This window comes from Rhinoderma darwinii, chromosome 5 (genome assembly GCF_050947455.1).
Source record: "Rhinoderma darwinii isolate aRhiDar2 chromosome 5, aRhiDar2.hap1, whole genome shotgun sequence".
Taxonomy (NCBI): domain Eukaryota; kingdom Metazoa; phylum Chordata; class Amphibia; order Anura; family Rhinodermatidae; genus Rhinoderma; species Rhinoderma darwinii.
The window spans coordinates 187,696,843-187,721,962 of record NC_134691.1 but is presented as its reverse complement, the minus strand read 5'-3'; the positions used below and the strand labels follow the sequence as shown (position 1 = coordinate 187,721,962).

At 41.9% G+C, this 25,120-nt stretch overlaps 1 protein-coding gene across 2 annotated transcripts in view; it reads right to left on the bottom strand.

Annotated features, from left to right (window-relative positions):
• Positions 1–25,120, bottom strand: part of NFX1 (nuclear transcription factor, X-box binding 1) — a 153,020-nt gene that overhangs the window by 40,732 nt on the left and 87,168 nt on the right. For both annotated transcript variants that reach the window (XM_075826794.1, XM_075826795.1), the window contains exons 7-11: positions 16,960–17,099; positions 11,319–11,418; positions 7,601–7,818; positions 6,885–6,982; positions 5,790–5,820 (exon numbers count right to left, since the gene is read on the bottom strand). In XM_075826794.1, coding sequence (XP_075682909.1) covers positions 5,790–5,820; positions 6,885–6,982; positions 7,601–7,818; positions 11,319–11,418; positions 16,960–17,099 — 587 coding nt within the window. The remainder of the gene's footprint in view (positions 1–5,789; positions 5,821–6,884; positions 6,983–7,600; positions 7,819–11,318; positions 11,419–16,959; positions 17,100–25,120) is intronic.

Sequence of the window (25,120 nt, the reverse complement as noted above, 5' to 3'; positions counted from 1 at the left end):
AGACTATTGCGGGATCAGGCGACTGTTCGTACTCCACAGGCGGTTCGGGATAAGGCGGGCATACTCCAGCATCACCCAGACACGATAGCCACACTTTTTCATGACTATTATAAATCCTTATACCACCTGCCAAATACCTTACCACCTGATCCGGCTCGTCGGAGGGAAACGCTGCAAGCATATCTCTCTTCCTGTGCTCTCCCTAAACTGAAAGATGAGGAGCTTTCATCCCTGAATGCCCCGATCTCTGCGGAGGAATTGTTTGATATATTGAAGGACCTCCCTAGTGGTAAGGCCCCTGGACCAGATGGCTTTACATATGGGTATTATAAGACCTTTGCAGAGATCTTGGTTCCACGGATGGCTTCGTTATTTAATGAATTCCTACAGGGTTCTCCCATCCCTCAAACATTCCTGCATTCTCATATCACGCTGATCCCTAAACCGGGTAGAGACCACGCAGAGTGCTCCAATTACAGACCCATAGCCCTTCTGAATTCGGATCTAAAAATTTTCACCCGTCTTCTAGCTAATAGACTCAATGTTTGGCTCCCTTCTTTGATTCACAAAGACCAAGTGGGCTTTGTGCCTCTTAGGCAAGGAGGAGACAACACACGAAGGGCCCTTGACCTCATTGATGCCCTCCAAAAGCAAAAGGAATCGGCGATCCTTCTTAGTCTAGATGCAGAGAAGGCGTTTGACCGCTTGGGATGGCCATTTATGTTCGAAACTCTAAATTCATTTGGGATTTCGGGCCCTTATTTGACAGCACTGCGTGGTCTCTACTCCAAACCAACAGCGGCAATTAAACTCCCACACTCCACCTCCCCTCCGTTTCAAATCTGGAATGGTACACGTCAGGGGTGTCCCCTATCCCCACTTTTATTTGTGCTATGCATAGAACCTTTAGCAGCTCAAATACGGAAATCCAGGGATATAGCGGGGGTCCAGATACAAGATAAAGAGTTTAAGGTTTCCCTGTTTGCAGATGACGTCCTCTTGACTATCACTAAACCTCATACCTCCCTCCCTAACCTTACTACAGTTCTCCGTAGGTATGGGAGGCTGTCAGGATATAAAACTAATACATCTAAAACGGAAGCGCTCCCTCTTAATGTTCCACACCAGGAGCTCCAGCTACTCAAACACAACTACACCTACAACTGGAAGGAAACCTCCCTGACTTATTTAGGAGTTCAACTCACTCCCTCCTATACGTCGGTTTACAAGGCTAATTTCCCCTCTCTGTTTGTAGAGCTACGTCAGCTAATGGCCAGGTGGGATCCTCTTCCCATGTCATTTTTTGGGCGCATAGCAGCGGTCAAAATGACCTTGCTCCCTAAATTACTGTACTACTTTGAGACTTTGCCGGTAGCAGTACCTATGAAGGAATTGCGGGCTATGCAGTCTTCTATCCTCAGGTTCATATGGCACTCCGGCAGACATCGAATTCCGAAATCAGTTTTATTATCGGGTCGATCTGCGGGTGGGCTATCGGTCCCTGATGTGGTGAAGTACTACTGGGCGGCACACCTCCGTCGCATACCCAGCTGGGTGTCTTTAAGGGCGTACAATAAATGGACCGAAATAGAGAAGCTATGGATGGCCCCGGTCCACCCAAACTCCCTGTTATGGGGTGACCCACTAGTAATGCCGACTGCATCTTTATTGGGTCCCATGAGATTTCAAAGGGAGGTGTGGGAAACCTGTAAAAACCGCTTCCATTTGGCATCGGGTTGCCCGCCCTTGACTTCGGTACTCTACACTCCCACTATCCCGGGGGGCACTACCTCCCGAATAGTCCGATTGTGGACGGGAATTGAGGTATTTCACCTGGCTGATATGGTTGATCCCCACACGCAAGAGCTTCACCCGTTTTCATACTTTCAAAAACATCATAATATTCCCTCCGCTGCGTTCTTTCACTATCTTCAGGTTAGACATTACATGCAGCAAACTTTTAGATCCACGCGGGTTACTGCACCTACAAGCTTCGAAAGGTTATGTCGGTATGCTACCACCACTAGGGGGCTTATCTCAGCCATTTATGCATTATTGCTATCCCCGGAGGGTTCCCCTCCGCCTGGGCATAGATACATGTTGAAGTGGGAGGCCTTACTGAATAAATCCATCCCGCTCTCATTGTGGCAGATTATTTGGTCGCAAGCAGCTAAAACCTCCATCTGCACTGCATATAAGGAAAACCAATATAAAATCCTTATGTTTTGGTACCATACCCCTGCCTTTCTGCATAGCTTCAATCCGGGTATTCCGTCGGATTGCTGGCGATGTAGAGGTCAGAGAGGTGATCTGTTCCATATTTTCTGGAGCTGTTCACTGGTACAACAGTATTGGTTGGAAGTTAAGAACTTGGCATTGGCGGTGTTGCAGCAGGATATTCCCTTAGACCCTCTTCATTACCTCCTAAATGTTCCCCCTAGGTCTTTGGGGAAATCACCAGCTCGACTCTTTCGACACTTTCTTACAGCCGCTAAGACGTTGATAGCATGGAAATGGAGACAGACAACCCCTCCCTCCCACATCGACTTAGTAACTAGAATTAGGGAAATACGTACAATGGAGCATATGACGGCCTCTATTGACAATGAACTGGACAGGTTCAAAGTGGTGTGGGACCCGTGGGACAAGTATTGGATACAGGGAACTCAAGATTAGGTGGTAGGTGGAGCTCCGACTATCCCCCCCCTCCTCACCCCCTTAAACCCCTGTGTTTTTTCCCAGATGTTTTGTCTGTCTATTGAAAGTTACTGTCTTACTATGTGAATTGCATGGCCCTTCATGCTGCTCTAAGTTATATGTATATTGTTGAAAAATTTTCAATAAAAACACAGTTGAAACCAAAATGGAGTCACTTCTTGTGGGTTTGTTTTACTATTCGACATCAGAGCCCTGTAATTGTGGGCCAATGTTGTGAAAATCACTGAAACAGGCTGGCTAGAGGCTGGAGGCAATGTCTGGTCATGCTCCCGTCGCTTGTGAGAAGGAACTACGGGAGTAAGTGACAGCACAGCGTAATCTCGTGAGATCACGCTGTGCTGTGGATTAAGCTGGACATGAATAAAGAGAAGTGTATGACGCCGATTGGTCAGCGTCATACACTTCCCTTTACTACGCCCACTTGGTCAAGAGTAAAAAAAAAAAACAAAAAAAAAAAACCCACTTGGTCATTAAGAACAAATATGCATAACACTTAAAATGCTCATAACTTTGTCAAAAATATTTTAAAAATAAAACAAAACACCACATTACTTATATACGTTAAAGCGCCTATTAGATTAGGTAGAAGATAGGGCAGTTATAAACTGGTGACAGAGCCTCTTTAAGGACACTGTCTATTTTACACTTCAGGATGTAGCCCCATTTTTCAAATCGGACATGTGTCCAGTGATTCTAAGGCTGGGTTCACACGAGCACATTAACGTCTGTAATGGACGGACGTATTTCGGCCGGAAGTCCTGGACCGAACTCAGTGCAGGGAGCCGGGCTCCTAGCATCATACTTATGTACGACACTAGGAGTCCCTGCCTCTCCGTGGAACTACTGTCCCGTACTGAAAACATGATTACAGTACGGGACAGTTGTCCTGCAGAGAGGCAGGGACTCCTAGCATCGTACATAACTATGATGCTAGGAGCCCGGCTCCCTGCACTGTGTTCGGTCCGGGACTTCCGGCCGAAATACGTCCGTCCATTACGGACGTTAATGTGCTCGTGTGAACCCAGCCTAGGACTGTGTTTTCCACATTGGGAAGATATATCAAAACTGGTGCAAAGAAAAAGTGGACTAGTTGCTCATTGCAACGAATCATATTCCACCTTATTTTTCAGAGGCCTTTTGGAAGAGAAAAAGCAATCTGGGTATTGTACAAAATATTCGCTCACCAGTATTGCCTAATCTTTGACTGCTTCACTAGCTCCATAAGCAGCAAAAGGCCCCAAAATATCATCATCTACGGGGTCCACCTCTGGGGTCTAGCAAATGACAACATAGGGTTTTAAGAAAGAAACCGCTTGGCGTATAAAAAAAAGTCTGGGTCATCATTTTGCATCATTACGTTCTGAGAGTCATCTTTTTTATTTTTCCATTGACTGAGCGGTGTGAGGGCTTGTTTTTTTGTGGGACAAACGGTCGTTTATTGGTACCACTTTGGCGAACACGTGGTCTTTATTTTTCACGTAAGAATTTTTTGGGGAGGAGAGTCCATTTATTTTTTAGGGTGTTCACCGTGTGGTATAAGAAACATGTTAACTTGATTCTGCAGGTCAATATGATTATGGTGATATAAAATATATTTTTTTATGTTTTACTATTGTTACACAATAAAATCACTTTTCTAAATAGAAAAAATAGATATAGGTCTTGGTGTCGCCATATTCTGGGAGCCATAATTTTTTCATTTTTCCATCGGAGCTGCGTCAGAGTCGTGCTGATGTTTTTATTGGTAGCACTTAATAAAAACAATTTTTGGACTCAAAAATAAGCAATTCTGCCATCGTTTTTATTTAGCATTTACTGTAAATAACAGGATATTTTTTAGTTCAGGTCGTTACAAACGCGGCGATACCAATTCTGTATAGGTTTTTTTCCCCCCAATAATAAATGATATGATAGCAAATAGAAGTAACAAAAATCATATTCTCTCTAAAACATTTTTTTGTTACTTTTGTGTTAAGTCTTACCAGGTTACTTAAAAGGCCTGATCTTCTGATCGCAGGTACAATACATTGAACTACTTGTTTTACACTGATGGGCAGCCCATTTGGCAAGCCCTAATAGGCCTCAGTACATGGCAGACCAGGAGACCATTGTTAAGCCTCTGGTTGTCAGATGATTTTTTTGAATTCATGGCTAAATCCCTGCACACCGCCTTATTCTGAGTTTCTAAATACACTTATGTGTTTTACTACACTAGAATGGCTTCATATTTATCAGAAACAAGGACATCAGAGGAAATACTGGGGAAGGTTAATGAAGAGCCTGTTTAATAAAGAAGATATATATAGGTTTTTGGATTAAAATATTAGAGCTTCTATCCGTGTGGTCAGGAAAGGGAGGAGGGGGGGATATACTTTTATAGTGTTGGGGGAAATGAGGATATTTACTTTCCTGACCCTTAGGCCGGATTAACATGAGCATGTTCAGTCCTTGATATACAGTCCGTATGTCGGACGCATTTCCCGGACCGAACACACTGCAGGGAGCCGGGCTCCTAGCATCATAGTTACCTATGACGCGAGAAGTCCCTGCCTCGCTGCGGAAAAACGATCCCATACTGTAATCACGTTTTGAGTACGGCACAGTAGTTCCGCGGAGAGGCAGGGACTTCTAGCGTCATAGATAACTATGATGCTAGGAGCCCGGCTCCCTGCAGTGTGTTCGGTCCGGGAAATGCGGCCGACATACGGACCGTATATCACGGAACGAACACGCTCGTGTGAATCCGGCCTTATGCTGAGATTTGTTATTTTTGACTGATACTTGAATACAGGATTTAAAGAAAAGAAGAAAAAAAAAAAGTAGGAGGATGCAGCTGCTTGTAAAAGGTTAAATTTGCTAGTGGAAAACAAAGTAGCTTATGAAGGGTTAACGGAGTTTCTCACTATATACAGACACAGAGCCAGCATCAGTAACACACAGAGGAGAAAGCAGTGACAGGATTTACTATTGCTGCTTCTTCTAGCCTCATCCTCCTGCTGCTTCGCAATACAAAAGAAAAATCCTCTTACATTCTCACAATCTAATGTAGTGAAAGCATCCAGCCTACTTACCTTCATTTTGTATCAGTGAACAGGGAACTTCCTGTAGAAAAATTAAAATCAAGATTGTAGCATGTTTTGGTGAAAAATAGAAAACGAAAGTAAAATCAAGTATCTTCATATATTTGAAAAACAAACATAAAACATCCAACATATTCTAGGATTTCAAAAAGTGAGAATTATTGTAAACTACGATTATTAAATATTTAAAGCGGCCCTCTACCGAAAGTATATCTAATCTACATTTGATAGGCAGTTAGTGTTAGGGCTCATTCACACGAACGTGAATCTCGTCCGTGTGACGATTGTTAAAACTTCCGTCACACGGACCCATGGATTTCAATCGGGCCATTCACACGACTTTCATCACAGCGTATGAACGCTCCGTTGAAAAATAGGTCATGTCCTATTTTATTGCGTGTCACGCATCCCTCCATAGACTGTAGTCTGTGGGGGATACGAGACATCGCGGCCCGCGCTGGTCCACTTCGAACCTGGTAAACGGCTTTAGGCTGGGGAGATTGTCTGAAGTGTTCTTCAATAGGATTACTGAAGCAAGTCCAGAAATAAGTGGGCTCCATTGGTCTTATACATCTCTAGTTTCTGCTAGCTTTCTACTAGGTTTAGTGGCTCTTTAAAAACACGCAAACTGAACAAAAAGGAGCTATTGCTGGTGCTGAGTATGGTTGTATCGTTCCAGGACATGCAAACAGCTAACCATAGTTATGAAAACACTGCAAGCCACACGTGAAAAACTAGTGCGGGGAAAATAAATGCAGATGCCCACAGTAACCAACCATATCATTTTATTACATTTCCTATTATACACTGGAAAAACAAACATTAGAATCTGTTCGGTTGCCGTGTCTAACTACTCTACTTTTTGTCTATGCCAGTTCTTAAGTGAGGCCCCGGAAATTGGCATGTGTCACATATGATGGCGAGGAAACTTCCCCTTCATTCCTATGGCAGTCATGTAGTTTCTATTAACATTGCTGTTCTATCCGGAACAGTTCTGTATGGATTTTTATTCATATTGCCACACATTTTCCTAAATAGTGACATGGACTGAAAGAAAGAAAAAAAAAAAGTCTATAAATATCATACCTTTGTTTTAAAGCCACATCGGCAGGATACGTTGGACATACGAGAGCAAGGTCCACATTCTCCTTCATGACAGAGATTCTCACAGACATGAATGAAATCTGGCATGATATAGAAATGAAAAACATCAATCTAATAAACTAATCCAGTACTTAAATTCAATGGACAACATAGGAAATCCTGCATGAAGTGAAATGTCCACAAAACCTAGCTACCACAAACCACTCCTCTACTTTTTCAATGGGAGTCAATGGCAGATGTATACAACTGTATAGACAGAGTTGAATACGGCTGAAGCATACGTTCCGCTGGATGTAATGCCTCAACACAGTGTGAGCCTTATCCAACAAACATATTTACATGATTAACAGAAACATCAGTGTGTGCAGCTGCGCAATTCAGTGAGTGCGTGTGTAATTCCGTGTGCGTGCGTGCCCGCGCCCCGTGTAATTCAGCGCGTGTAGTTCATTGTGTGTGCAATTCTGTGCGCGCGCGTGAAATTCAGTGCGCGCGCGTGAAATGCAGTGTCAAAAAATAGGACACGTCCTATTTTCTCACGGACCCTTCACACGGTCCGTTGAACGGCCAGATTGAATTATATAGGTCCGTGTGACGGCCGTTGCTTCAATGGCCGTTTAACACATTCGCGTGAATAAGGCCTAAGTGTGCGTGTGTAAGTGCGCGTGTAAGTGTGTAATTCTGAAGCTGGTTTAGATTACCGTGAGAACCACAAGGCAGAGGTTTTCCACAGGTCTTCCCACAAGATGGTATTGGATCTGTGCAGGCTTTTCTGTCCACACAACCCAATTCCAGTAATTTGCTCAATGGAGTTTGTCCACAGGGGCAGAAACGTACAATCGGTGGAAGTCTTGGACAAGGCTGGCAAGGCTGAGGATGGCAGACCTCTGTACACCCATGTTTTCCACAATTCAATTTTCTGTAAAAAAAAAAAAAAAAATCCCCCAAAAAAACACGTTATGTAAGTTTTAACCAGCACACGTTACCATCTCTTAGGCCTCATGCACACGACCTTAGCCATGTGCATGGCCGTGATTTTCAGGTCGGCCGGCCACAGAGTGTCACCGGCGAGGCGCCCGCAGAGCCTGGACCGCAGAACACGGCTGTAATAAGACATGTTGGTTTTTTGTGCGGTCCAGGCTCCTGGGCCATGCACGGACCATGGAAACCACGGTCGTGTGCATGGCCCATAGAAATGAATGCTGCCGCAATTCTCCTGTGGATTATCGGGGGGGAATGGAGGCCGCAAAAGCACGTTCGTGTGCATGGGGCCTAAAAACAATTCTCACAACAACTCCTTTTGTTTTTTGCAGTTAATTAAAAATGTGAGAACTCAAGCAAACAACTAGCACTCTAAGGGTAAGGCCTTCATTCACATTAACATGTACACTTGATCTATTTTAACAAAAGACAGCATACTGACCCATACAAGTCAATGGGTCTATCCACACATCAGTTTTACCTCAACGAAGCGGTTGTCCGTTACGAGAAAAACTCACAGCATGACCTATATTCTGGTCTGTTTTTATGGATCAGACTAGCTCATTGAAGTCTATGGGTACGTGAAAAAAAACCAGACAGCAAAAGGATGACATTAGTGTGCTGTCCCTTTTCACAGACCATTGCGAAGCGATGCAGAAAAAAAAAAAAAAAAAAAAGAGAGTCTGAGCGATCATGTGACCTTCCTATGTTTTCAGCGGGTTAGGACAAAATTGACAAAACTAGTCGTACCTCCTTTTTTTGTTGTAGAGAAAGACAGATGACACACTGAAAATGGTCTGTCTTTTATGGTTGCAAATCGGACATGCTTGGGTCCAGACAGAGGAGATTTTGTGTTGTGGATTTACTGATGATTTCATCACTTAGGCCTCATGCACACGACCGTAACAACGGGCTCATAGACTTCTATTGGCCACGGGTACCTTCCCGTTTTCTTACGGGAAGGTGCCCGTGCCGTTGAAAAAGATAGAACATGTCCTATTTCAGGCCGTAATAACGGCACGGACAGTCCATAGAAGTCTATGGAGCTCTCGTAATGACGGGTGGCTACATGTGTGCACCCGTCATTACGGCAGCGTTGCTAAGCGACGTCAGTAAATAGTCACTGTCCAGGGAGCTGAAGGAGTTAACTGATCGGCAGTAACTCTTTCAGCACCCTGGACAGTGACTACCGATCAGAATAAAGAGCAACCTGTAAAAAATAAAAATAAAAGACGTTCATACCGAGAACTTCCTGCTTCCTCCAGTCCTGTCTCCCGGCCGTTGCCTTGGCGACGCGTCCCTCTCGACATCCGGCCCGACGTCCTGGCCGTCCCTGGATGACGTTTCAGCCCATGTGACCGCTGCAGCCAATCACAGGTCAATCACAGGCTGCAGCGGTCACATGGACTGCCGCGTCATCCAGGGATGTCGGACTTGATGTGAAGAGAGGGTCGCGTCACCAAGACAACGGCCGTGTAAGTATAAATTTCTTTAACTTTTATTACAGAAAGGGCTGTCCCTTCTCTCTATCCTGCACTGATAGAGAGAAGGGGCTGCCGATTAGTGCTGTGCTATTTTGCCGCCAAAAACGTGCCCGTAAATACGGGTGGAATACGGGTGGAATACGGGTGACACGGGACCCATATTTACGGGCACGGGTCCGTAAATACTGGTGCAAAACGGGTCGAATACGTGTGACACCGGACCCGTATTTACGCCAGTATTTACGGGTGGGAAAAAATACGGTCGTGTGCATGAGACCTTACATTGCAAAAAAATGTAAATCCGATGTGAAAATACACATTTCTGCAGCATAATTGACATGCTGTAGATTTGAAAAGCATACCCTGAATTTTCTTACCACTACATGTACATGGAGTTTCCAAAACCCCATCCACACGTATTGTAAATTGTTGGAGATTTTTAATTCTCCAGAATATCAGTATTTGCTGTAACACTTAGTATTAGTAAGATCTATCTTCGCTTTTTTTGTTATGTAGTATGGAATATTTTGTTATTTAGATCAACAATAAATAACTATAAAATGTATAAATAAAAGAAAAAGCATGAAAAGATTCCCTTGCTTTGGTACAAACACTCCACCCATTTAGCAGGAGACAGCATAAGGGTTTCTTCCGATTTGCACTCAGTTTGTCCACTAAGACCACATGGAAAAAAAAAAGAGCTATTTTGATCTGTTCACTTGGTCGTGGTGTTGTGTGGTGTGGTGTGGAGCCTGAGGGGGCATTTGGCCCAAAGCCACGGTGGCTTAGCATGGCAGTAGGGGTGCTGTTGGGCCCCTGGGTTTTTGTGTAATTGGTTGCAATGTGATCTTGCACCTAATAATGAAGGGTCCCACTTAAAATAGGTCACCGTGAAGTGGCAAGAGGGCGTATACAGTTTTATCAAAATGTTAACAAAGATCATCATGTTCATATGTGCGGTCCCGGTCTTTTTTTCTACAATGTAGCTTTCTAGACCATTATCTTCCTCCACACAATTGGAACAAAATTAGACAGGAAGCCTGACATACTACTCGAGATAATGATGGATATATAGCAAAACAGGTTTGAAGGAAAGGTGGAGTAGTTGCACATGGCAACCAATAAGGTTGCGGCTTTCATTTTCCAAAAGACCTCTGAAAAATGAGAGAAGGAATCGGATTGGATTCCATGGGCAACTACTCCACTTTTCCTTTGCACTGGTTTTGATAGATCTTCTCCAATGTGCTTTTTACACTGCTCCAATGGCATCAGGCAATGATTGATATTGTGCACGCTGATCTAAGACTTGTGTGCAGCTACTAAGCCACGGAACTCCCAGTGAACAAAGCGGGCGCTCCTGTTGCTTTCACATGCAGTTTGGAAATCTTTTTAGCACAGGTCAGAATGTTTTTGAGACTCACACTTCAGAACTTGGTGATCTTGTTCTGTAAATTGCGTGCCCTACGATTGGAGTTTAGTTATTTAAAAGGGTCGGCTCTAGCACAGCAAAAACTTGACAGATTGTCACACAGAAAGTCGCTGAGCCCTTACAACAGCGCATTCTACTACTACGGTTTGTCTATTAACTAAAAATATCATGCCTACAGCCATTCAATATCGACACTTGTAACTCTGAATCAAGTTTACAAAAAAAATAAAAAATATTTTGCTATAAATGCTATTGCCTTATCACATGTAAGAGGGAATATGCACAGGCCCCTTCTTTATTTTGCTTGTCACAGCAATACAGGTCTACTAGTAAAAGTTACTGACAATTTTAAACGTACTGTAAATGTGACAATAACGTAGTTGCCTGTAATAAACATAAAAGTAAACAGTAAAATAATAAAACAGTAGTAATAAGCATAACCCCGTCATCACCAACCTATCGGGTATGGCATATTTGGCTTTAAGAAATCAGCTAACAAGGAGTATCAGAAGCGTTGAAGCTTACTTGCCACAGAGCGTTTGGCAGGAGAAGTTTCCAAAGCCATCATAGTTATCCTTGTCTGTTCCGCATGACACATCACGAGAGCTGCCACCACAATAGCATGCTGAGCGGGATCCAAACAAAGAAATCACATAAGTGCAACACATCTCAGTTCAATTATACATTTAATACAACGCAATTTGCAATACAAAATCAGTATTTTTTAATATGCAAATTAAGAAATATACATATTTTCTTTAAATTAAGCAGTAATAAAATATATTAACTATTGCTTACCATTACATATATTAAAGAGTACCTAACCTTTCAGGTGCCTTTGAGAAAAAAACGGTCATTAGTGTGTATACGAGGAATAACACCATCTCTGGCCACTATACGACTATAAGGCTGGGTTCACACTACCTATTTTCAGGCGTAAACGAGGCGTATTATGCCTCGTTTTACGCCTGAAAATAGGGCTACAATACGTCGGCAAATATCTGCCCATTCATTTGAATGGGTTTGCCGACATATTGTGCAGACGACCTGTAATTTACGCGTCGTCGTTTGACAGCTGTCAAACGACGACGCGTAAATTGACTGCCTCGGCAAAGAAGTGCAGGGCACTTCTTTGCAACGTAATTTGAGCCGTTCTTCATTGAACTCAATGAAGAGCAGCTCAAGATTTACGAGCGTCACAGACGCCTCGCATAATACGAGGAGGAGCATTTACGTGTGAAACGAGGCAGCTGTTTTCTCCTGAAAACAGTCTGTCATTTCAGCCGTAAAAGCCTCTCATCGTGTGCACATACCCTAAAAGATTTCCCCTCTGCAGGCTCGCTCTCCAATACTCAGTTTTCCCCAAGGTAGTGGGTGGAGACGAACTACTATCTTGTCTGACATACATTGCAAACAGAGAAAAGAACATCCCCAATGTCTTTGTAGCACACCCTCAGAAAAAGCAGCAGACATTATACAGGAGTAATGAGTTACGAGAAGCTACAGCAGTGTCTTGGTGCTTCTCTTTTTACCTATCAATTACTCTGCTACCCTCTCCATAGACTTCTATAGGCATTTGTAACCTAATCCTAGTCTTTTAGACAAGAGGGAGAAAGCAGTAAATTCAGAGTATTATTTATTTATTTATTTCAGTTACTTATATAGCGCCAACATATTACGCAGCGCTGTACAGAGGTCCACTTTTTTTTTACTGTCCCCATTGGGGCTCACAATCTAAATTCCCTATGGGTATGTTTTTGGGATGTGGGAGGAAACCGGAGTACCCGGAGGAAACCCACGCAAACACGGGGAGAACATACAAACTCCATGCAGATGTTGTCCTTGGTTGGATTTGAACCCAGGACCCCAGCGCTGCAAGGCAATAGTGCTAACCACTGAGCCACCGTGCTGCCCTAGAGTAAGTGAACAGCGGGCGAGGTGAGGAGCCGGATAGTTAATAACATATTATAAAGTTTCTTATATTTGCTTGTACTATAGATTTCTGCAAAGTTTGTTACTTTACTGACCATTTAGGCTTTTATATAGTTAAAAAAAAAAAAAAAAAAAAAAAAAGGTATCAAAGCACACAGAAGGAGGCAATAAAGTCCCCAATTAATTGAAGCTCCAATGTCCCTAGAAATAACAGCAGCGACACTTCAGATATTAACGTGCCTTATCAAGAAGATGGTTGGAGTGGATTTGGACACATGCACAGTATAAATTTTTTATTGTATACAATAGTATTGATAAGCACAGTTAACTACCGTTTCAACACAGTTGGGGCTGCGGGATCATGACATATACTGGCCAAAAAGGATATACTTTTAGCATTAGTTTGGGAAAGAACGTCTATGGGCACGTCAGCATTGTCAGTGCACCACAGATGTGGTATGTATTGAGACTTGAATGCAAGTGAAAATCCTAAAAAAATGGAATGGCTTAATTTTAGTGGTATACATACATACATACATACATACATACATACATACATACATACATAATAGTAGTTAAAGCAGCACAAAATAAAAACATGCGGATTACAGCCCTAGGAATCCCATTCAACGAACTCCCTCAATCAAATGTATAAATGGAAAAGGTAGGCAGCACTCCAGAATAGATGAAAAGGTGTTTTTATTCACCTAAAAAGGCAACGCATCAGCTTGACAAAAGCCCCATGGTGACAGCTGAAAGGTTGCCTTTTTAGAGCAATGAAAACATTGTTTAATCTATTCTGAAATGCTGCCTACCTTCCTCATTTAACAGTATTCACAAATACAACATTCAACTATAAGATTAAAACCACCTGCCTAATACGGTGTAAATCCCCCTTGTGCCGCCCAAACAGCTCTGACCTGTGGAGAAATGGACTACACAAGACCTCTGCTAGGTGAGGCCTTTATGGATCTGGCTTGCTTTTCAAGCAAAATCCCACATATGCGCAATCGGATTGAGATCGTTGGAATTTGGAGGCCAAGTCAACACCTTGAACTTTGCCATGTTCCTTAAACCATTCCTAAACAATCTTTGCAGTGCGGGAGGGCTCATTATCCTGCTGAAAGGGGCCATTGCCATTAGAGAATGCCGTTGTCATGAAGGGGTGCTCTTGGTCTGAAACAATGTTATGGTCGGTGGTACACGGTGTGTTCTGACATCTTTCTATCATAGCCAGTATTAACTTTAGCAATTTGTGCTACAGTAGCTCTTCTGCGGGATGGTACCATACATACAGCCAGCCTTCACGCCCCATGTGAATCAAGGAGACTTGGGCGTCCATGACATAAACAAATCAGATTTTTATTTTATTTTTAAAAGAAGCTAGTTTGTGAGGACTATGGATTTACTGTATTTAGGCAAGTAAACATTTTGTACTCAAACTTTGTTTACAAATGATTTGAGCCTCGATTTCCTTACCCCTTAGTAACCAGCCTATTTTTTACGTTTTGCCAGCTATAGCTTTTTTATTTTTTGCGTCGACATAGAACATAGGACTTTTTGCCGGACAAGTTGTATTTTTGTATAGCACCATTTTGGGGTACATGTAATTAACTTCAGGGGGGGTATAGAAAAAAACAAAACACCTCCCTTTTTTGCATCCTAATTTGAAGAGCCATAACTTTTTTATTGTTCCGCCGATGCAGCTGTATTAGGGTTTTTTTGCAGAACGACTCGTAAGTTTTATTGGTACCATTCTGGAGTACATACAACTTTTTAATCACTTTATCATCACGTTTAAAAAAAAAAAATTAAGGACGAACAGAAAACCACAATTCTCGCATTGTTTTTTATGCCGTTCGCTGAGCGGGTTAAGTAACGCAATAGCTTAATAGTTGGGGTTGTTACGGACACTTTGATACCAAATATGTGTAACTTTTTTCTTGCTTTTTCATAAAGCATTTTGTAAGGGGAAAAAGCGGATTTTTCCATTTAATTATACACTTTAAACATTTTTTTTTTAAACTTTTTTATTATTTCTAAGAGACTATACTATGCAATCATTTGATCGCTTTTATAATACACTTCAATACTTCTGTATTGCAGTGTATTAGTATTGCCTGTCGGTATAAAACTGACAGGCATCTATTAAGCCTCATGAACATGACCGTTGTGCCACTCGGGCCGTTTTTTTTAAGGCATCCATGTGGCACCCGATAGTCTTCACAGACCCATTCACTTTAGAGGGTGAATCAGGTCCGTGAAAAATGATCAGAGTCTCTGATCCGAGGAAAGATAGGACATGTTCTATCTTTCCTCGGATCACTGACGGGACTCAGTAGGCGCACACGGTCGTGTGCATAAGGAGTTGGGCCCTGGCATGGCCCAACAGGCATTAACTAGAGGCAGACCTGGCGGCCTTTGTTAGGCCCCTGGCTGCCATAGAAGCCATCGACAACCCGCGATCGCATCGGGTGGGGTGATAGCGGGAGCCCCCTCCCTCCAAAACCACTTAGATGTGGCGTTCGCACCTAAGGAGTTAAACGGGCGGATTTCGATCCGCCCACTCGAGCAGCGGTGCTTCAAGCCCTAAGCTACCTCTGGTAGCTGAGAGCTTTTACTGCTCCTGGCGACATGGTTGTATTCTGATGCAGCTCCGTGAAAAGGCATATGCATCAGAATAAAGCCCATTAGTGGCCGCCGTAAAAAGGCGTATTGGCGGTCACTAACAGGTTAATTATTTCTCTGATCAAAGTATCCACCCTTAGAAGAGACCACAGCAGTGCAAATGCAAGGCATTCTGTTGGTCAACTTGTCTAATGTTTCAGATCCGATTGCAGTCCACTTCTCTTGTAGCAACATTTAAAGGCGATTTTGGCTTGCAACTGCCTCATTACCATCATAGAAGCATGGACCCGACAAGCGGTTTTAAATGTGTTCCGTTTGGAATACACTGAAATTTGTCGTCCTGTTTTGTGGTCACTTACGATTGTGCAGGTCGTGGTCAATCACGTACACTATTGTTTTCGGCGCTATCTCTTGAGAGTACACTGCATGCCACTAAGAGAAACCTTCTCCAGACTTGAAATTTAATGCAGGCTAGGCCCTGCGTTTCTCAAAGAGACTATGGCAGACCGCTGTTCGATTGATAACTCCTTCCTGGGAGTCATTTATGGGACAAATTTACACATTCACAAGTTTACACAGTATCACAATACAAGGGGGAACACCGGAGTTATTTCACCGAATACAGATGGGATTTAGAAACTGGTGCAAAAGAGAAACGGTCTTTGCTGCACATAGAGAACAGTCACAGTGCAGCTTTCATTTCAAATACTGCTCTTGAAAAATGAAAGTGTGCGGTGATTGGTTGCTATGAGCAACAAAGACAGTTTCCCTTTTACACTGGTTTCATAGCCCCTTTTTCTTCAAATAGCAGTAGTGTATATAGACATACATACTAGAGTGTAAAAAGAAATTAAAGGGGTTGTCTCAGGAAGGCAAGCCCTGTATATATGACCTACTTTGGTATATAGACATCATAGATGGTAGTCCCCCACTCTATGGGCCACAAAGGACAGCTAATGTGTAAGGCATGGGAATTGTCCAAACACAGGCAGCTTCCCAACAATAGCACGATTGCTAGGCATTAAAAGAAGCTGGACCTGCGGCGATCAGCTGATCGCCGCACCGATTCTATCCGAAAAGGCGTGGTCTCATTAATACAACACCTTTTTGAAAAAGCCGATGCAGCAATTTAGTCTACTCCATTGTGACTAAGTGTATCTCTACTTTAGGAGCTTTAACTCCTGAGAGTATAAATCCCAATGACCGACTCCGTCAAATAAGCTGCAGTAAAGACTCTTATTTGCATATATAAACGGCTACTTTAGGGACTAAATTTTCTTGTGGTAGAAATCGGACACAATAATCCAGAGTAAAAGGATTATGTACTATAAAAATGTTCTGCTACCATAGTAACGCTTTTATAAAAATATAAAAACGGTTACACTATTCAGAAGCATTGAAAACAATTAACTTTTATTTAATAGCACTTACGATATTACATAAGAAGCTGCTCAAACAGCATTTTAGAAATAGAGTCAAAATGTATATAAATGGAATGTGTAATAGTGGACAATACAGAAATGTAGTTAAGTAGGTCAGTAAGTTAACCCCATCCAGTAAAAACAACATTTATATCCAATGCCCACTCAAAAGTCGAGTTTCCTACCTTGATGTATAATTTGCTGGCAAGGCTGGCACTTCCCAGCATGGCACACCTGATTACAGTTGTGTTCTGCACAGTTCAATGTATTTCCACAAAGATTTGCACAGTGCATTGTAGAAGATTGCCCACAGCGAACAGACTGACTGAAAAAAAGTACACAGTGTTATTATTAGGAACAGAAACTTTAGTGCAAATTATACATAGTCATTTAAAAAAAAATAAAAAAATGAATCGCTACAAAGACGTGTCTAAGTGTTACAGAAAATGGCCATAAAAGCCTCGGGCTTCAGGGCAACGATCAGAGATCACTAGCAGTGTTCTCCGATCATATTTAACCCCTCAGATGCGGTGCGGAATAGCGAGCGCCGCATCCGAGAGATTTTAGAGGGAGGGGGCTCCCTCTCTAATCCCACTGGCATCCCCGAGTGCATCGCGGGGTGCCGATGGGTTCTATGGCAGCCTGGGGGCCTAACAAAGGCCCTCAGGTCTGACTTTAGTAAATTGCCTGCTAGGCCATGCCAGAGGCATGACCTAACAGGTGCCTGTCAATTTTACACTGACCGGCAAAAATACACTGCAATACCGAAGTATTGCAGTGTATTATAATAGCGATCAGAAGTCTGCACAGTAAAGTCCCCCAGTGGGACTAGAAATAAAAGTTAAAAAAAAAGTTAAATAAAGTTTGAAATAAATAAATAGATGTCCCAAGTCCAAAAAAAATAAAGAAAACCCACTTTTTCCCCTTACAAAATACTTTATGAAAAGTAAAAAGTCACTCATATTTGGTATCGCCACGTCCGTAACAAACCCAACTATAAAATGATTCAATTATTTAACCCGCACGTGAACGCCGTAAAAAATATAATAAAAAACAAAAAACGCCAGCATTGCTGTTTTCTATTCATCCTGCCTTCAAAAGAATGTGATAAAAAGTGATCAAACCGTCGCATCTATTCCAAAATGGTACCAATACAAATTACAAGTCGTCCCGCAAAAAAAAAAAGCCCTCATACAGCTGCATCGGTCAAAAAAATAAAAAAAAGTTATGGCTCTTAAAATATGTTAAATTCCAAAAAATCTGTGTAAATAGTAAACGTTAATAAATGTATAGTCAGAATGACACCCACCGGCATAGACCGGCCTCCTAATGACATCACAGCCAATCACAACGATGCAGAACGCATCACCAGTTGCTAGGGGAATTTCAGGCGATCTCATATATACATTGCTGCAGCAACAAAGTAAGTGTCACAGTGTGACAGGGGAAAATTACAGCTCATGTATAGGCAAGGGAACTCAATTGGAACCTGTAGGAGAAACCACTACCAGGTATCCATAAAGATACCTTCTTTATGGATACCTGGTAGTGTTTTCTCCTACAGGTTCCAATTGAGTTCCCTTGCCTATACATGAGCTGTAACTTTCCCCTGTCACACTGACACTCTGTTGCTGCAGCAATGTATATATGAGATCGCCTGAAATTCCCCTAGCAACTGGTGATGTGTTCTGCATCGTTGTGATTGGCTGTGATGTCATTAGGAGGCCGGTCTATGTCGGTGGGCGTCATTCTGGCGTTGACACACCGATTGGTCCTGGCTTTCCATCACGCTTCTGAAGGAGGTGGGGCTAGCCATATAAGGCACTCGAGTTTCTCCAGCTCGTGTTAGACCAGCCATCAGTGTCTCCGTGCACCCCGGAGAATACAAAACAAACAGCAGAAAATGTGCTGTTCGGCAGTTCATTAATAATAAGCAAATTTAACTCCTGAGGACGCTGCCCTGTAGTTACAGGGCTGCAGAAACGCGTTGTGACGTTGCTTTACTGTGGTAACCAGACCACATCTACATTTGCTTAGGTCCCCTGTGCATGTCCAGAGTGTGGCACGTCTGTTTCTATGTGCATACAGGACATTTCAAGGAGGCTTGTTTACCTTTGCATCGCTATGGCAAGTGATTGAGGAGCACTACCCGCTACCCCTGTCTTAGGTGATATTGAAAAACCTTTCAATCGATATGACACGTTTCCTGACATTTATCAGGGACCGTGGATCTGTGTGCCTACGCCTACACTCAGTACTTTTGGCATTTAGTGCCCTATTTTTAATACTATACGAATAAAACTACTTTAAGTTTTTCTAGGCAGGACTATACTCTTAAAATATGGCGATACAAAAGCAAATTTTTTTAAAAAAATTTACTGTGTAAAAGTAGGAAAACAAACAAATCCATATAAATTTGGTATCGCCGCAATCGTAACGGCCCGCTGAAGACAGTTATGTTATTTATGCCACACGGTAAACGGCGTAAAATTAAGACGCAAAACAAATGGCAAAATTTCCGTTTTTTTCCAGTAACCCACTAAAAAAAACAAAACAATAAATTACATGTTCCCCAAAATGGTGCGATTATAAAATACACCGTGTTCCAAATTATTATGCACATTGGATTTAGGTGTCAAACATTTCATTATTAGTTTTTCAATTAAACTCATGGATGGTATTGTGTCTTAGGGCCTGTTCACATCACCGTTCATTTCCTTATCGGTGAACCCCGCAACCGGAAACCAGTTGGAATGGTGACGAGCGGAAAGATTTAGCGATGTTTCCGTCACTATTGAGATCAATGGTGACTGAAACGGAAGCTGTGCTGTCAGTTTCACTTTCCGTTGCGGGGTTCACCCGACGGAACCCCGGAACGGAAATGAACGGTGATGTGAACAAGCCCTTAGGGCTCTTTGGATCATTGTACTCAATCTCAGACACCTGTGATAATTAGTTTGCCAGGTGTGCCCAATCAAAGGAAAACTACTTAAGAAGGACATTCCACACTATTAAGCAGGCCACAGGTTTCAAGCAATATGGGAAAGAAAAAGGATCTCTGCTGCCGAAAAGCGTGAAATAGTGCAATACCTTGGACAAGGTATGAAAACATTGGATATTTCAAGAAAACTTAAGCGTGATCATCGTTCTGTGAAAAAGATTTGTGGCTGATTCAGAGCACAGACGGGTTAGTTCAGATAAAGGCATAATGAGGCAGGTTTCTTCCAGACAAATTAATAGGATTAGGAGAGCAGCTACTAAAATGCCATTGCAAAGCAGCAAACAGGTATTTGAAGCCGCTGATGCCTCTGGAGTCCCGCGAACCTCAAGGTGTAGGATCCTCGAGAGGTTTGCAAGTGTGCATAAAGCTATTATTCGGCCATCCCTAAACAATGCTCACAAGCAGAAACAGTTGCAGTGGGCTCAGAAATACATGAAGACTAATTTTCAAACCGTGTTGTTTAGTGATGAGTGCCGTGCAACCCTGGATGGTCCAGATGGATGGAGTAGTGGATGGTTGGTGAATGGCCACCATGTCCCAACAAGGTTGCGACGTCAGCAAGGAAGTGGCGGAGTCATGTTTTGTGCTGGAATCATGGGGAGAGAGCTGGCAGGCCCCTTCAGGGTCCCAGACGGTGTGAAAATGACCTCTGCAAAGTACGTAGTTTATGACTGACCACTTTCTTCCGTGGTACAAAAAGAAGAACCGTGCGTTCCGTAGCAAAATTATCTTCATGCATGACAATGCACCATCTCATGCTGCAAAGAATACCTCTGTGTCATTGGCTGCTATGGGCATAAAAGGAGAGAAACTCATGGTGCGGCCCCCATGTTCCCCTGACCTCAACCCTATTGAGAACCTTTGGAGCATCCTCAAGCAAAAGATCTATGAGGGTGGGAGGCAGTTCACATCAAAACGGAAGCTCTGGGAGGCTATTCTGACATCCCGCAAAGATATTCAAGCAGAAACTGTCCAAATACTCACAAATTCAATGGATGCAAGAATTGTGAATGTGATATCAAAGAAGGGGTCCTATGTTAACGTGTAACTTGGCCTGCTAAGTTTTTTTGGATTGAAAGAGCTTTTGATTTCTGTAAATATAACCTCCTGATGCTGCAAATTTAACAAATTACCATTTTAGTTCTCTTTACAACCTCTAAAATGTTTTGGTCTCTGTTGTGCATAATAATTTGAAACAGTGCATTGTGAGTTTTTTACTTCTAATAAAAAAATCGGTTATTATTGGGAGATTTGTTCAATAAAATTCGCATTATACTCCAACGGTTGATGGCTTGAAGGTTATACTGACTGTCATTTGCATCGACTATTTAGGAAAATCAGCGAAAAATAACATTTGCATAATAATTTGGAACGCGGTGTACAACTTGTCCCGCAAAAAAAAAAAGAAGTCCTTATACAGCTATGTCGATGCAAAAAGAAAAAAGTTATAGCTCTTTGAATGGGGCGATGGAGAAACTTAAAAAATTGCTGTCATTAAGTTTTAAAATACCTTTGGTATTAAGGGGTTAAAGCGACACTCCAGTCCAAAAAAAAATGTTGAAGATACATTTGAAATGTAGATTGACCTGCTGCTCAGCTTCTGAATGATCCAGCCCGGATACCAGTCCCGTTTTCTGCTCTCCAAGATGGTTGAAATGCAGGAACAGAGGACAGATCATTTAGGAGCGGCGCAGCAGGCCAGCGGACTATATAGTTCCAATGTAGCGTCATTTATAATCGCTTGCCAAACAGCATGATTGCAACCCTCAGTAACCCCTGAAAATGTTTTCTGTGGTCAATTTTGAGGTTAAGCCATTATAGAGGATTAATTGGAGAGCTTGTGGAGTGTGAATATAAGAGTACGGAGACATTTAACAATTTCAAAACAAAAAATGGCTAAATATCAGCAAAACTATTCTAACTACAATCCCATATTACTCATTACTCGATCATATGTCACTACTAGGATGCCAAGGGAAAAACATGCATATCATCTCCCCATGGTGATTAGGTGGGGGAGATGGAAACCATGATTCAATTGGTTGTGATAAACATTCATAAGGCGTTAGATATTGAGACCCTGCGCAGCGTAACACCTGGCAAAAGTCATGGAATCGCCACGTTAGAGGATATTAACCCAGCTTTTTTACTTCATTGCAAATCCACAAATCTCAGATAGGACATAAAACAATGTGTGTTTAATAGATGAACATTGTGGCTTTGTGAAACATACCGCACACAAATTCAATGAAATTACTTTAATTAATGGCATTTTTTCCAGATCGTGTAAAGGAAATAATTATGAAATCTCAAAATGTTGAGGAAAACCGTTTGAAATCACCTTATAGTTTGCAGTTCTAAGACAAATACCGGCACAACTCCAAATATACAAGCTCTGCAATTAACCCCTTCCTGCTGCAGCCATTTTTGGATTTTCACTTTCATTTTCTCCTCCCCATATTCCAAAAGTCATCACTTTATTTTTCCGTCGATGTAGCCGTATGAGGGCTTGTGTATTGCGGGACGAGTTGTAGATTTTCACAGCACCATTTATTGTACCATATAATGTCATGGGAAACAGCAAAAAAGTTATTTGTAAGGTGAAGTGGGAAATGTAAAAAAAAAAACAGCGATTGCTCCATTTTTGGGGGGGGGGGAATTTTGTTCTTACAGGGTTCACCCTGCAGTAAAAACGGCATGTTAACTTTATTTTGATACGATTGCTGTGATACCAAATTTCTAGTTTTTTTTTACATTTCACTACTTCTGCAAGGAAAAAAGCGGATTGTTAAAAATAAAATTATTTTTTTGTCCGAGAGCCATAACTACTTTTTATTTTGTCTGTCGATTGAGTGGTATGAGGGCTTATTTTTTGTGGGGCAAGCTGTAGTGTCTACAGTTTCTTTTAGACATTTTGTTCACTTTTTATAAAAAAAAAAATTGTGGGAAATTAAAGTGACCAAAAAACAGAAATTCAATTTAGTTTGGACTTTTGCAGATGCGGCTACCAGTTATGTTTTTTTTTGTTTTTTTTTTACATTGTGCTTTTTTTAACTTTTAATTTTATATATTAACCCCTTAAGGACGCAGCCTAGTTTTGGCCTTAAGGCTCAGAGCCCATTTTTCAAATCTCACATATTTCACTTTATGTGGTAATAACGTCGGAATGCTTAAACCTATCCAAGCGATTCTGAGATTGTTTTCTCGTGACACATTGGGCTTCATGTTCGTGGTAAAATTTAGTCGATATATTCCGTGTTTATTGGTGAAAAATTGCAAAATTTAGAGAAAATTTGGAAAAAACAGCATTTTTCAGAATTTTAATGCATCTGCTTGTAAAACAGACGGTTATACCACCCAAAATAGTTACTAGTTCACACTTCCCATATGTCTACTTTAGATTGGCATCGTTTTTTGAACACTCTTTTATTTTTCTTGGACGTTACAAGGCTTAGAACCTAAACAGCAATTTCTCATATTTTTAAGAAAATTTCAAAAGCCTTTTTTTTAAGGTACTTCTTCAGTTCTGAAGAGGCTTTGAGGGGCCTATATATTAGAAACCCTGATAAAACACCCCATTTTAAAAACTAGACCCCTCAAAGTATTCAAAACAGCATTTATAAAGTTTTTTAACCCTTCAGGCATTTCACAAGAATTAAAGCAAAGTGGAGGTGAAATTTGCAAATTTCATTTTTCTTGCTGAATTTCAATTATATTCATTTTTTTTTCTGTAACAAAGAAGGTTTTACCAGAGAAACACTACTACATATGTATTGTCCAGATTCTGCAGTTTTTAGAAATGTCCCACATGTGGCCCTACTGCGCTCATGGACTAAAACACAAGCCCTAGAAGCAAAGAAGCACCTAGTGCATTTTGAGGCCTCTTTTTTATTAGAATATATTTTAGGCAGCATGCCAGGTTTGAAGAGGTGTTGAGGTGTCAAAACAGTAGGAATCCACCAATAGTGACCCCATTTTAGAAACTGCACCCCTCAAGGAATTCATTTATGGTTGTTGTTACCATTTTGACCGCACAGTTTTTTCACAGCACCTATTTGAATTGGGCTGTGAAATTAAAAAAATGTCATTTTTTCCAATAAGATCTCATTTGTGATCAAAATTTCTGATTTTCACAGGGAACAAAATACCCCATTTTGTTGCCCAATTTCTCCTGAGTGCAGCAATACCCCATTTGTGGCAATAAACTGCCGTTTGGGCCCATGGGAGGCCTCAGAAGTGAAGTAGCGCTGTGTGTTCTTTGGAGTGCAGATTTTGCTGGTTTGGTTTTCGGGTGCCATGTCGCATTTGCAGAGCCCCAGAGGTATCAAAACAATGGAAACCCACCAGAACTGACCCCATTTTGGAAACTACACCCCTCAAGGAATTCATTTATTGGTGTTGTGACCATTTAGACCCCATAGTTTCTTCACAGAACTTATTTGAATTGGGCTGGGAATTAAAAAAAATAATATTTTTTCCAATAATATGTCGTTTTAGCTCAAAAATTCTTATTTTCACAAGAAATAAAATACTACATTTTGTTGCCCAATTTGTCCTGAGTGCGGCAATACCCCATTTGTGATGATAAACTGCTGTTTGGGCCCATGGGATGGCTCAGAAGGAAAGGAGCGCTATGTGTTTGTTGGAGTACAGATTTTGCTGGTTTGGTTTTCGGGTGCCATGTCGCATTTGCAGAGCCCCAGAGGTATCAAAGCAATGGAAACCCACCAGAAGTGACCCCATTTTGGAAACTACACCCCTCAAGGAATTCATTTATGGGTGTTGTGACCATTTTGACCCCAACAGTTTTTTCACAGAACTAATTTGAATTGGGCTTGGAATTAAAACAAAATTAATTTTTTCCAATATGTAGTTTTGGCTGAAAATTTCTTATTCACAAGGAATAAAATACCCCATTCTGTTGCGCAATTTTTCCTGAGTGCAGCAATACCCCATTTGTGGTGATAAACTGCCGTTTGGGCCCATGGGATGGCTCAGAACGAAAGGACCACCATTTGGCCTACTGGGGATTTTCTCGTGCAAAGTCATGTGTGCAGAAGCCCCAGTACAGTTGAAACCCGCAAGAAGTGACCCCGTTTTAAAAACTACACCATTAAGGCATTCATCTAGAGGTGTAGTGAGCATTTTGACCGGAGAGATACACCCCATAAACTGTAATGTGGGTTCTCCCGGGTATGGCAATACCCTCAATGTGGCTGTTATCAGCTGCCTGGGCACACAGCAGGGCTCAGATGGGAAAGATAAGGGGGGATAAGCTGTGCGGAGTACATCAGGGTAAGTAGAATTGGGGTAAATTATAAAACAAGGGATGTATGATACATTTT